The following is a 15,120-nucleotide window of genomic DNA, read 5'->3' on the forward strand; positions in this document are numbered from 1 at the left end:
CATATATTGAAACAGCACCTGTATATGTGCATGAAAACTTGGACAATATCCAGACCGGGGCTGGTAAGTGGCAAGTAAGTTCTGTGCCACACAAATATCAGGCAATGACAATGTCTAATAACAAAGAATTTAACCATCGCACTTTAATGTTCAATGGCTTAACCATTGCTGAACCCCTGCCCGCCCACTGTCAACATCCTTGAAGGATGGCAGAGGATTGGGGGTAGTGGAATTGTGGGGTGGAAGGGATGGGGGGAGGGTTCACCATTGACCAGAAACTGAGCTAGACCAGTCATACACATACTATGACTACAAGAGTGAATGAAAAACTAGGTATCTAGCATGTAACTCCCCTCCAATTTCCCCAATACCTGTCCACCCATAACCACCCATAACCACCCAGAGCCTTTACAGTATCTACATGACGTAAGTCAGGAGTGTATTGGAATACTCTCCAGTTTCCTAATGTGTACAGCTATAACAACAACCAAGAAGCTCAATATCATCCAGGAAATAGCAGCTTGCTTGATCTGCAGCCCAACAGTCACTATCAGTAATACCAATGTGCCAATGTCTACAAGGTGCACTGTATCACCAGACCAAAGATCTTTCAACAAAAACTTCCAAACAAATGACCTCTACCACCATCATCCAGAAGGAAGAATGCAGCACATACAATGGACCATCACCATTTGCAAGTTCCCAACTATTTACCAGTCTTTTACAGTCACTGGATCAAATTCTTAAATTTTGCTTCCCAACAAGATAATCGGTGTTCATTCACACCAACGTTTGCAGCAGTTCAAGAAGGCACCTTCTCCAGGGCAATCAGGATTGGGCAATAAATGCTAGCAGAGACAGTGATGCCCAGTTCCCTTGAATGAATTTTGAAATTTCTGTTCTTTAACAACAGAAAATAAGTTTATTTTTTTAAAAAATGATGTTGATATATAAGACAATTTGGAAAGGTCTTCACATAAACAATAAATTAGTTTCCCAACTGTTAGAAATACTAGTCAAAAGAAATGATATCACATCTCAATGAAGTAGAAATTCTCTAAGCCCACACTTGCTCAACATCTGGCATACTGTGTAGACTATTAAGCAAGCTCTCCCAGTTTAGAAATTTCACAGACTAGAAAACACTTCTACTGAGGTGATCAGTTGCCCTCAACTGAACTGAAAAAGGTGACTCTTCAGTTCTGATGTGAAAACAAAACAAATGTTTTGGTCTATTTAGTCCATCTGAAATAAAGTCACCAGTATAAACCTCTTATCTATTGTGGGGCAGATTATGTGATATACACAATTTTTGGTGTTAAGTTTGGATTTTTAGATTTTGGATTTCTGACAGAATTAATGATTGGCTTCTGAACGTTTCTGTTGCTATGATGATTTTGTTTCAACAGTGTGAGAGATCTAGTTTTCAGAATGAATGAGGCTTTGTTTAGCTTAAGAGGGTTCATAAATGATCAAAGTAAACAATAGCACCTGAAGGTTTCTGTTAGAACTGTATGACATTCCTTTGGAAACTTGGAGAAAACACCCATAGCAGATTTTTGTTTAGCTTTGGCTTCAGTTTTGGGCAGTTCAGCAGATCTTTCCATGTATAATATGGCTCGGGAGACAGGGAGAAGGAAGTTAGATTTGTTAACATTAGAAACATTAAAGTAAAGAGTTAGTGGTAGTTCTACAGAAGTATTGAGATAGAGCCCCAAAGAAGTTATTTGATGCTGAGAACAAATAATCTGTTGTCCACAATAGCTTCTTCCTGGAGCTGTATGATTTTCCATACCAGGAGTTAAAGTCAAATTAAACTTATTGAGGTATTAGAGAATGATATTTTCTGGCAAGTGTATTGTATAAGCGATGCTTTTGGTTACTGTACAGTAATGTTTTGGAAATCTGTAAGGGCTGTTTTGAGATTAAGTGAATTATATTATAAAATATGACATTGTGTTTCACAGTGCATTTCAAAATCTTTAGTTTTGTGTTATAAGTAAATAGTCTGGTGTACTCTATTATATCTTAATTCTTTTTGCTTAATAGACTTCTGTTTTATTATTGAGCTCAAAGATGTGATAAAGGTTTTATTCAGATCAGTGGTTAGCCAACCACCCCTTCTACAGGATAAATATCGTCACTGCATTGGACCTTCCTCCATTTGAAATAAAAATCTCTCATTCCACAAATTCTGAATACAGCAAACAAAAAAAAATATTCGTTCATGGAATACAAGTGTCAAAGACAAGACCAACATTTACTGCATATTCCTAACTGCCAATGAGGAAGTGAGCTAGCTTCTTGAACCACTGTAGTCAGGGGTGCCAGGTATACCCACAGTGCAGTTAGGAAGAGAGTGCCAGAGTTTTCACCCGGTGACACTGAAAGGAACAGCTATATATTTCTAGGGAAGAATAGTGAGTGACCTGGAGGGGAACTGGCAGGTGGTGGTGTTCCCATGCATCTGCTGCCCTTGCCCTGTGAGATGGCAAAAGTCACAAGGTGTGGGTGGTGTTGTTGAAGGATCTGTGATGAGGTACTGTAGTACATTTTATATATTGTATTCTGTGCTGTCAATGATCGGAAGGATTGAATGTTCAAACTGGTGGCTGTGGTACCAATCAACCTGTCTGCTTTCTTCCTGAATGCATTGAATTGAGTGTTGTTGGAGCTGCACTTTCCTGAAGAAGGGCTTATGCCCGAAACGTCGATTCTCCTGCTCTTTGGATGCTGCCTGACCTGCTGCGCTTTTCCAGCAACACATTTTCAGCTCTGATCTCCAGCATCTGCAGTCCTCACTTTCTCCTCACTGCACTCATCCAGACAAGTGGAAATGGAAAGCATTCCATCATACTCATGACATGTGCCTTTGAGGCATTGGTAGAAAACTATGACCTGCTCTTAGCCACTGTACATACACAGCATATCTAGTTACATTTCTGGTCAATGGTAAACTGCAAGCTGTTGATTGTGGGGAATTCAGCAATATGGCATTGAGTGTCTAGGGGTGATGGTCAAATTTTGTCTCGTTGCCTTGCAGTTGTGTGACAGGAATTTACCATGCCATTTATTAACAAGAGCCTAACTGTTATTCAACTTGTGCTTCACATGGACATGGACTGCTTCAGTATTTGAGATGTCATAATGACTGCAGCTGCCATTCCACCAATTCCCTTCAAAATCTGCCAAAGTACTGATGCCCCATGTACCCCAAGCACTCCTCTTTAAATTGGAAGGGGATGGTAGAATTGCGATCTATTGTATCCTTAACAAAGATCATTACCTCTAAATGACCTATTTCAAAATGAGAATGATATTCCTGTATGTGTTCTCTTCTGCCACTGGTAAAATATAGAATTGGCGTGCTGACATTGAAGGTCTGCCAAAGGCTACCTCTGCAATTTTGCTCATTTCTGAGCTGTGAAACTGCAACGACACTGAGTGATCTGGATTTCCAGCAGGCATCAGAAAACTGAAATTGGGTCTGGAACCCACTCTTATCTTTAACGGGCCCTCCAGTGTGACCTCTACACACACAACCCTATTAAAAGTGCCATCTACCTCTGAATAATGCAGGAGCACTAAGGCAAGACAAACTACAATCTCACTACCTTTTCCAGCTGCAGCCAGCTTTTCTTTCTCTGTAAGAAAAATAAGTTTAATTTAAACAGTGAACTTTTAAAGTGTTGACAAAATACAGAATAATTGTGAATCAGTACGGTTTTGTAATGTTGGCCAATATATATATAATATGTCATGAATACAACCACAGCTATGTCAGGATACATGTGTGACTTAACTTTACCACTATCAGTGATGCAATCTTTTGAATCAGGAGGCTTGTGTCTCACTGGAGGTAGTCATTGTATAACACTTGTGTAGCATAACATCCCAACTATCAACCCAAGCCTGAATGATGTCCAAGGCATGTTATATATGGATAAAGGCTTTTTCAGTTTCCGAAGGGTCTTCACATGATGCTGAACAAAATGCAATCAGTAATTTTGTTACAACTTGTTCACAAAAAAAACAGGTTCTCCAATTGTCACAATTCCAGACAGGGCAACTGAAATTGTTAAAGTCCCAGGTGAGGCAGGATGAACTGGATCCCTTGCTTTATTCAGCCATGTTTCCCCTGGTTGTTTTGTAATGAGGTTATATTAAAAAAAGATTTTTTTTTTGTCTTGCTCCCAAAACAAATGAACTTACCTTTCAAAAGGAACCAGTTTAACCAGGCTTTATTAAATTAACAAAAGAATGAATTTATTAGTTCCCAAACGTTAGATTAATAGGTATACACAGATGAGGAATAAGAAGTAAGTCCAAAAAACAAGAGCAAAGAAAGAGATGTGGAGCAGTCTCTGTGTCAGGAAAAATAGAAAACACTGGGCAAAATCTTTGAGAGTTCTGAGCAACATGACTATGTCGATATTTGTGCAGAATCAAATGAGATGGCTGGAGAACTTTGGGAGCAGCCTCCACCTTCTATCTCTTGACAAGTGGTGTGGTGTGGTTCACATTAGGCAGCAGCAAGTTGGCAATGAAGGCAACGATTATCACTTGTTGAACACCTTGTTCAGGGTACAACTCACCTCAGTAACATTCATATTCCTATCTTACCAAACACGCCAAACAAGATAAACAACAAATCTCAACAGATCAGAGTGGATACTTGGCAACTTCAGCTCACCATTTGCTCTGAAATAACTTCACATGCCAGAAGCAGTGGAAAAAAAAATGAGATGTTGACCTGGTGAAGTTACAGCACAGGATCACTTTCATGACAAACAGCATTAAGCAGCCGGTGACATACAGAATTAGACAATTGTATATCTAACAGATCAAATCCAAGCTCTGCAGCCCTCTTCCAATGAGTCACGAATGATGCAGGACAATTGAGCAGCTCATTGGAAGATAAAGTTCCAGAAATATCCTCATTAGAATGGGGATCCTAGCATATCAATGTCAAAGATATGGCTGAAGAAGATGCAACAATCTTCAGCAGGAAGTATTGATAATCCACCTCAACCTCCTCCAGAAATCCCTAGCATCACAGATGTCAGTTTTTATCTCATTCAATTCACTCCACACCACATGATATCAAGAAACAGTTGAAAATTTGTGCTCCAGAACCTTACTACACTGCTAGCCAAGCTGTTCCAGTACAGTTACAACAACAGAATCTACCTGACAAAGCGAAAGCTTGTCAAGCTATATCCTGTACACACGAAGTAGGACAAATCCAACCCAACCAATTACTGCCCCTTTAGTCTGCTGTTTGTCAGTAAAGTGGTGAAAGGGATTTTCAACACCGCTATCATGCAGCACTTGCATATCAATAACCTGGTACGTTTGTGTTCTACCAAGGCCACTCAGATCCTGGCATGACTACAACTTTAATTCAACATGGACAGAAGCGCTGAACATCAGAAGGGAGTTGAGAGTGACCACCTATGACAATAAGGTTGCATTTGAATCATAGAATTTTACATTTGATCCATTGTGTCTATACAGCCTCCTGAAAGAGCTACCCAGGTAGTCTCATTCTCCAGTCCTTATTCCATAGCCCTCTGAATTCATCATTCTCAAATAAATATCCAAATGTCTTTTGAAACCTCCTATGGAATCCGCCTCCACCACTCTCCCAGGCAGCACATTCCTAACTCTAACAACTCTCTGAGTAAAGAAGTTTATCCTCATCTCACTTATAGCTCTCGCTGATAATCTTGAAACTGTGACAGCTAGTTACTGACAGATTAATTAGTGGAATCAGAATTTCCATCTTAACTCTCTCAAAATTGATTATAATATTGAACATCTCAACAAAGTCACCTCTTAATCTCAGTTCTGAAGAAGGGTCACTGGACGCAAAACATGAACTTTGATTTCTCTACACAGATGCTGCCACACCTGCAGAGTTTTTCCAGTTATTGGTTTTTATTTCTGATTTTCAGCATCTGCAGTTACTTCAATTTTTTGTTTCACCTCTTAATCTTCTCTGCTCCTAGGAGAATGAACTCAAATTCTCTCATTTTCCTTGTAGCTAAAATCCCTCATTGCTGGTACCATTCTAGTAAATCTCCTTCGCACTATCCCCAAGACTTTAACATCCTTGCTTAAATAAGGTACCCAGGACTGAACACCTTACATCAAATGTGTTCTGACTGATGATTTGTATAGGTGTAGCACTTACTCCTTGCTTGGGTTCTCTATGCTCCTATTTATAAATGCAAGGATCCTATCTATTTAGCTGAGGTGTTAGCGGAGTCCATTTACTGTGTGGACCCCATGTTCTTTGGCAGGCAGACATTACATGGTGGTCTTTCCCCACCGCGCCTTGGCGGCAGCTGCCCCAAGCTTCAGCGCGTCCTTCAACACGTAGTCTTGGACCTTGGAATGTGAGAGTCTGCAACACTCAGTCAGGGTCAGCTCTTTCAGCTGGAAGATCAACAGGTTTCAGACAGATCAAAGAGAGTCTTTCACCGAGTTGATGATCCTCCAGGCACAGTTGATGTTTGTCTCCATGTGCGTTCTGGGGAACAGACCGTAGATCACAGAGTCCCCCCTCATGGTGCTGCTCGGGACAAACCTTGACAAACACCAGTGCATTCCTCTCCAGACTTCTTCTGCGTAGGCACATTTCAGAAGGAGGTGTGTGACAGTCTTGTCCCCTCTGCAGCCGCTTCGAGGGCAGCATGCGGCGTGCATAAAGGATCTCACAGGCAGAGCCCTTCTCACTATCAGCCAAGCCATGTCTTGGTGCTTGTTGCAAAGTTTTGGTGACTTTGACAGTCTGCCCAGGGAACCGCTTGAAAGGATCCACCCTCTCCTTTTCCCGAAGGGTCTCAAGGAAACTACATGCTGACCACTTCCTGATGGACTTGTGGTCAAAGGTGTTTTTCTTCATAAATTTCTCCATGAAGGACAGATGATACGCATTCCGTGGCAGCGAGGCCAGGCCTAAACTTCGCAACACTGGGGACAGGTAGAACCTCAGTACGTAGTGGCACTTGGTGTTTGCGTACCGGGGATCCACACACAACTTGATGCAGCCACACACAAAGGCGGCCATCAGGGTGAGGGTGAAATTTGGTGTGCTTTTTCCCCCGTTTCCCAGAGCTTTGTACAGCGAGTCCCTTCGGAGCCTGGCCATATTTGATCTCCATACAAAATGGAAGATGGCCCAGGTGACTGTGATGGCACAGGTTCTGGGAATAGGCCAGACCTGTGCCACATATAACAACACTGACAGTCCTCACGTCTGATAACCGGGTTTTTACCTGTGATAGAGAGCGACTGTAGCTTCCATCTGCCTCACTTTCTTGATACACTCCCCCCAAGACTTGGTACACGTCCCAGCTTCTCCGAACCAAATACCCAGCACCTTCAGGTGGTCAGGCCTGACGGTGAAGGGGATGGAGGATTGGTCAGCCCAGTTCCCAAAGAGGATGGCCTCGCTCTTGCCTCGATTTACCTTGTCCCTTGAGGCCCGTTCGAACTGGTCATATATGCACATATGCACGGACAGCAGATCCGAGCAGAAAATGGCGACATCATCCATGTAGAGGGAGGCCTTAATCTGCAGGCCCCTGCTGCCAGGAATAGTCACCCCTCTCAGGCTCGCATCCTCCCTGATGGATTAGGCAAATGGCTCTACGCAGCACACAAACAAGGCAGGAGAGAGAGGGAAGCCCTGCCTGACTTCAGATCTGACTGGGAAGCTATCTGTTTCCCATCCATTGAATGAGACTGCACTGACAATGTTGGTGTAGAGTAGTCTGATCTAATTCCAGATTCCCTCCCCAAAGCCTATTTGAAGAGAACATTTTTCATATACGTATGTGATATCCTGTCAAAGGCTTTCTCCTGGTCCAGGCTGATGAGGCAGGAGTTCAGCTGCCTGCCCTGCATGTAGGCAATCATAGCCCTAAGGAGGGCGAGACTCTCAGCGATCTTCCTGCCCGGTACAGCACAGGTTTGGTCAGGGTGAATCACCGATCCCAGAGCAGACCTGACCCGGTTGGCAATGACCTTTGCCAAGATTTTGTAATCCGCATTTAATAGTGAGATTGGTCTCCAATTTCTGATTTCCTCCCTCTCCCACTTCCGCTTGTAGATGAGGGGGATGATGCCTTTCCTCATGGATTCACTCATGTTACCTGTCATAATGCATACTGACATACACCTCCAGCAGGTCCTGGCCAATCAAGTCCCACAGAATAGAATACAGCTTGACCAGTAAGCCATCCCTTTCGGGAGTTTTAGTCTTTACGAAGGACTCGAGGGCCTTGGTCAGCTCGTCCAGAGATAGCAGATGGTCCAGCCTCTCCCGTGTTCTGTCGTCTAAGACCTCCCTGATAGAGGACAGGAATGACTGGGAGGCTGCACTGTCGGTTGGCTTTGAGTTGTACAGATTGGCATAGAAGGATTTGCTGATCCTCATGACGTCAGCCTGAGATGATGTTACCGAGTCATCTTCTTCCTTCAGGCTGCTGAGCACAGAGCTCTCTTTATGCACCTTCTGGAAGAAGAAACGTGAGCATGTCTCCTCCTGTTCCATGGAGCAGACCCTGGACTGGAAGATTATCTTGGAGGCCTCTGAGGCAAAGAGTGAGGCTTGCAGGCCCTTCACCTCCTTGAGGTCCTCCGGGACATCAACCCCCATCATCTGCAGCAGGAGCAGGTTCTGCATACTTTCCTGAAGCTGGGACAGTTTTCACCGCCTCTTTCTCACCTTCTGAACACCTTTGAGGATGAAGAACCTCTTGATGTTCCCTTTTACTGTTTCCCACCAGTCCACTGGAGACTCAAACAGGGGCTTCACGGTTCTCCAACCTGTGTAATCACTCTTGAGCTCCTCAATGTTTCCAGGGTCACCAGCTTGGTGTTCAGCTTCCACATTCCCTTACCCGCCCGCTGCTCATCCTGTAGGTGACAGTCGGCCAGCAGGAGGCAGTAGTCGGAGAAGAACACTTTTTTTTATTTCAAAAATATACTTTATTCATAAAATATTTTGATGATCTGTGCAATTGGTCATGCCATACATACGTAAACATTCCATTTCTTTGCATACAGAAATTCAGTAATCATTTGTATATGCAGGTCTGTCTGTTTACTATCCATATATTTAGCTGGGGGGTGAGCGGAGCCCACTTACTGCATGGGCCCCCTGTTCTTTGACAGGCAGACGTTACACAGTGGTCTTTCCCCACCGCGCCTTGGCGGCAGCTGCCCCAAGCTTCAGCACATCCCCATCGGGGAAGAGCTTTTTTTTATTTCAAAAATATACTTTATTCATAAAATATTTTGATGATCTGTACAAATGGTCCAACGTTCCATTTCTTTGCATAGAGAGATCGAGTAAGAAAAGAACACTGGCTTGCATGAAACCCACAGCACTCCAGCAAAACCTTCTTAACAAACACTGTCTGATCGACAGGTGCATGATCTTCCACCTTCTTCAGTCACCCTGACTGTGTTGTGAATGCCCTGGCCTGGTCTGCAGGCTGCTGCTGAGGCCATAGCTCTGATGTTGGCTGGTACCTGAATTGGCATTAGGCCAAAGCCAGCATGAAGATCCACCAAGAGCAGATCAGCACAACCAAACGATCTTCCAACGTCCAATCACAATCCAGCGATGATCTCCACTTGCTCTGATGACTCGAAGCTCCACTCTTGATCCTGGACAATGACCTGCTCAGTTTGGTTTCCATCAGGGCCACTGAACTGCTGATCTCATTACAGCTTTAGTTCAAACGTGGTCAAAAGATCTGAATTCCAGAGGTAAGGTAAGAGTGACTGGCCGTAACAGTGAGCCCTTGCAAAACTGGAGCCAATGGGAATTATACAGAAAAGTCTCCATTGTTTTGAGTCATAAACAACACAAACAAGATTGTTGTGGTTGTTGGAAATCAGTCATCTCAGCTCCAGGATACATCTGTGAGAGTTCCTCAGAATAGTCTCCTAGGGCTAACCATATTTATTTGCTCCATCATTGACCTTCCTTGCATCTGCTGTCATAAGTGGGGATGTGAGTTGATGATTATAGAATGTTCAGTACTTCAAATAATAAAGCAGTCCACAGTCAAATACAATAAGACCTGGACAATATCCAGGTTTAGACTCGCAAGTGACAAATGACATTTGTACCACATAAATGGCAGACAATGAGCATCTCCAACGACAGAAAATCTAGCCATCACTTTTACAATTCAATCGTATCACCATTACTGAATTTCCCCAGTGTCAACATTCTGGGGTTACCATTGACCAGAAACACAACTGGATCCAGCACATAAACACAGTGACTACAAGAGCAGGTCAGAGGCTAGGAATACTGCAGCAAATAACCCATCTGCTGATTCCCAAAACCATTTACAGGGCATAAGATAGGAATATGAGGGAGTATTTCAGAGTCCAAAGATGCACAGTTTAGTTGGATTAGCTATGTTAAAATGTCCACAGTGTCCAGGGATGTGCAGGCTAGGTAGATTGGCCATGGGGAATGGAGAGTTACAAGCGATAGGGTGGGGGTGAGTCTGAGTGAGATGCTCTTCAGACGGTCAGTGGAAACTCGATGGGCCAAATGGCCAGTTTCCACACTGTCAGGATTCGATGATTCTCTTCCTCACTTGTCTGAATGAGTGTAGTCCAATGACATTCAAGAAGCTTGACACCATCCTGGACAATCAGGACAAGCAACCCACTTGATTAGCACCACATCCACAAAACTTCATTCGATCTACCACCAATGCTCAGCAGCGACAGTATACAACATCTGCAATATTCACTGAAGAAAATCATTAAGGCCCCTTTGACACTAAGTTCCTAATCCATGACCACAACTAACTGGAAGGACGGGACAGTAGCTATACGGGATAGCACAGCTTGAGTTCTGAAGAAGAGTCAGCGGACTCAAAATACTAACTTTGCTTTCTCCCCACACATGCTGCCAGATCTGCTGAGTTTCTCCAGCAATTTCTGACTTTGCTGCAGATCTCCAAAATCCTTTTTTTTATTAACTCTTTATAATTGCTGACCTGTAGTCAGAGTCTATTAATTTGCAATAAGGAACAATTCATGCTAAGTACAGAAATCTGGTACAGAGACATGCGCCATTTGCTCAGGTCTAAACAGACAGCTAAATTGGGAACATTTGTGCACTTTAATAAATTTTTTACTGTGATGACAATACTTGGCAAATCTGGGCCATCAAGGTCTGTCATTCCAGTTTTTCAGAGTCTACAAATATGTATTCCTAACTCTTATCAAAGTAGTTGGAGTTCTCCAGTAGTATCAGTTCCTAAACCTGATGGGTCGACTAGATAATGCACAAATTACAGGAAAATAAATGCAGTAATGAAAACAGACTTGTACCCAATTCCTCGGTTAGAAGAATGTTTTGATTGTGTTGGCAGTCCCACATTCTTTACAAAGATTGATTTATTGAAAGAATATTGGCAAATAATTTTGACATCAACAGCTAAGAAAATATCAGTTATTGTTATTCCAGATAAGTTTTTATCGATTTCAAGTCTTAATGATATTTTAAAACACTCCAGCCACTTCCTGAAGATTTACAAAACAAATGATAGCTAGTGTTTTTAATTGTGTGATTTACACAGATAACATACAATACGTAGGAACACCTCAAAAGAAAATGTAACACAATTAGAAGCCAAAAAAATTGTTAATCTTGCTGAAGAGGATAATATCATTCTTCATACAATATTAAAGTGTAATGATTGTGGGAATAGAGTGAACATTAAGGTGACAAGTTACATAGATGTTGTAGGTAATGTGTGAATGAAGATGGATGAATGTAAGTAAGTTTTGAGCTTTCATCAGTATATTTTCACATCTACATCATAATTTAGAAATTTAGAAATAATACTTCATTCCCCAGGGATGAAGGTACCTTGGGAATACAGGTTAATATTTAAGGGCTATGTGGAAAATTTGAAAGATATGGAATGGCTTAATCATTTTCTGGATCAAACATGATGTGTCAACATGTGCAGAGTACCGATGCCACCTGTTTTTCACAGAAGTCTCAAGTAACTTCGGCAAAAAAATAAGTCAAGTTAAGATTTCAATGTGACAAGAGATGTGGTTTATTGTTTAAATTTTTGGAAAACTTGGCTTTTCAAAACCTTGGGGGATGGCAGCAGGGAGGTTACTATGATCTTGGTTCTATAGCAACTTGGAATTCTGTTTTAAGGAGTTAGTAAAGAAAACAGAGGAAACTGCAAGATACTGTAATGGTAATTCTCTTGTTAGTAGAAGTTCTTGGGAGCCTGACAGTTTCCACATACAAGTACCGCCGAAAACTAGTTTATGAAAACTGAAAAACGGATAATGATCTCATTCTAAAGACTCAAATCCAAGTTGATTGTAATCTAAATGGAAATTCTATCTTCAGTCTATGGTGTCTGCAATCCAATTTTATCGACAAGAAATGTAATAGATGTGAGAAGTCACCAGCTACTATTCTTTTTCCTAGAGTTTTGGCTCACAGACATTGTTTTCTCCTTTTTGCTTTTTTTAGAACAGACTTGTCCTTTTTTAGCTGTGGGAGTGGGCCTACTTTGGAGTGTATTATTGCATCTTTATCCTCATTATGTCAAAATTCCTGAATCCACACAGATTGCTATGGTTCATTCTTCTTCAGTGCAACTGTATTGGGCAATAAATGCTTCCCTTCCATCTCACTTTCCATCTTTAAAACAAAAAGCAACAGATCAGTCCTGTAGATGCTTTACCTTTGTCAGCAACAGCAGGTTTCTTTTTCTTCTCTTTCTCTATAAAATGAGAATAGCAGCTTAGCTTTTTTTTGAAGCAATCTTCATGTGCATTATTGCAATTGGCATAAAATATAACCTTTATAAAAACAGCAAAAACAAATTTTTGTTCAGTAACTATTCTGTGTGGCCTACAGGCATGCAATATTAAAACAGTTGATACATTGAGCTGCACCATTGGGCAACATGGGAGAACATCATGCCTCATCTACAATCAGTGTACTTTCATCCACAAATGCCAGAAAGATGAAGAGAGATTGAAATACATAAAGAACAGTTAATGCTCAAGCTGTGGAAAGCATAAAAGGTACCCTGACTCAATCGGTTCCTCCATGTTACCCCACAATTGCCCAAATACCTCACATTAATCTAAGATGAACACAGAGAGTGTATCAAACATTTTATAGACTCCAGAAACAGGCCAGAGTCGTATCTAACCACACAGGTTATATAGAATGTACCATCATGTCTGAGAATGTATGGAATTGGTTAGCAAATATGCATATATGCCCATGAATTTGAATCATCTCCCTCGTTCTGATCATGCCTAGTTGTAATAATTTTGTATCTAACATGTGTGATTTATCACATTAGGAGGCCACACAGAAAATCGTAGTTGGGATTTGGACATTGGACAACAGTGTGTTAGGTCAGAGGTCTACATTAAAGAGCTGATTTGTACTGATGGTCTGGTGCAGCACGTTTACAACCCTGAGCTGGATACCTCGTCAGTATTGAAGTGTGGAGGAGTGTAAAGGAGTGTAAGCACTGTATTAATTAACTTGGGCCTAGACTAAGGTCCAAAAGGGGAAACTGTCAGAGTTAGTCTAACCTTCCCTGGAATACACTCCTTGTGTACACCTGAATAAACAATTGATAAGCTCAAGACTCCTGTAGTAAATTATTAAAAGTAACCACAACATCAGTTTATGAGAATCCAAATCATTTTATAAATTCACTGAAAATTGTGGCTATTAGATGAATGGGTAGTGAGGACTGATATGGGGGCATAAAGATGTGTGAGCAAAGGGCTTTCAAGAGTTAGGGGAGTGGGGTGAAGTTATATAGATGAAGAATGGGTACAGAGTGGTGAGGCGTTAGAGATATAGAGATAGGAGACAGAGTAAGGGTCAATGTGGAAATGGAGGATATAAGACTATGGAGGTGTATGAGGGTGAGGTGAAATGGTGCATAGGCATGTGAGAAAGTAGGGAGATTCATGGAGTGTAAGGAGACATAGAAGCAGCAAGAGGTTTGTGGTGATATGATTGTGAGATAGGGCTGGGTAGATTTTAAAGAAATGAAGAGGGGTAGCTGTTCAGGGCGTTAATGTTTATCCACCAACTAACGCTAATATCCCAGGGAATGGCAATGGGCATTTTAAATTGCCTGCCATGACATTGACCTTCAATTTCAACATGAGCTTGGTTTGGAGGCAGCATAGAGTCATAGAGCACAGAAACAGACCCTTCGCTCCAACTAGTCCATGCCGACCAAGTTTCTCAAACTAAACTCGTCCCACTTGCCTGCATTTGGCCTGTGCCCCTGTAAACCTTTCCTATTTGTTTACCTATCCTAAATGTCTTTTAAATGTTGTAACTGTACCTGCACCTATCACTTCCTCTGGCAGTTTGTGACACTATATGAACCAGCCTCTGTGTGAAAAAGTAACCTCTCAGGTTCCTTTCAAATCTTTCTCCTCTCACCTTTAAAATATGCCTCGTTGTTTTGAACTCTCCCACATAAGGAAAAACCTTTCTCTTCACCTTATCTGTGCCTTTCAGGATTTTATAAACTGCTATAAGGTCACCCCTCAACCTCCTATACTCCAGTAAAAAGAGTTCTAGCTTTTCCTTATAACTCAAATTCTCCAATCCTGGTAATGTTCTGGTAAATCTTTTCTGACCCTGTCCAATTTAATAATAGCATTTCCTATAGCAGGGCAACCAGAACTGTACACAGTGCTCCACAAGTGGGTCCACCAAGCTCTGTACAAGGTCAATATGATATCCCAACTCTTATACTCCACGGTCTGAGCAATGAAGGCAAGTGTGTTGAACATCTTCTAAACCATCCTGTCTATCTGTGATGCAAATTTCAAAGAGCAATGTACTCGAACCCCTAGGTGTCTCTTCTCCAGTTCATCCTCACCAACCCAATGATAATACTCTGGGAAGGAAATAATAGGCTGGAAGTGAGACAATGACATTGGAAAATGGGCCAACTCTTGATGCCAGCTTTGATTAGAAACATTGGCCGAGTATCACAGATTGAATAGTGGAGAGTGGAATACACAAGGTTTAATTGTCAATAGATA

The 15,120-nt window shown here is 41.8% G+C and overlaps 1 protein-coding gene across 1 annotated transcript in view; it reads right to left on the reverse strand.

Moving 5' to 3' along the window:
* The window catches only part of trdn (triadin), a 426,623-nt gene that overhangs the window by 161,576 nt on the left and 249,927 nt on the right, over positions 1-15,120 (reverse strand). The window contains exons 18-19 of the mRNA XM_060854831.1: positions 12,765-12,803; positions 3,615-3,644 (exon numbers count right to left, since the gene is read on the reverse strand). Of these exons, the coding sequence (XP_060710814.1) occupies positions 3,615-3,644; positions 12,765-12,803 (69 nt within the window). The remainder of the gene's footprint in view (positions 1-3,614; positions 3,645-12,764; positions 12,804-15,120) is intronic.

This window comes from Hemiscyllium ocellatum, chromosome 3, assembly GCF_020745735.1.
Source record: "Hemiscyllium ocellatum isolate sHemOce1 chromosome 3, sHemOce1.pat.X.cur, whole genome shotgun sequence".
NCBI classification, from domain to species: domain Eukaryota; kingdom Metazoa; phylum Chordata; class Chondrichthyes; order Orectolobiformes; family Hemiscylliidae; genus Hemiscyllium; species Hemiscyllium ocellatum.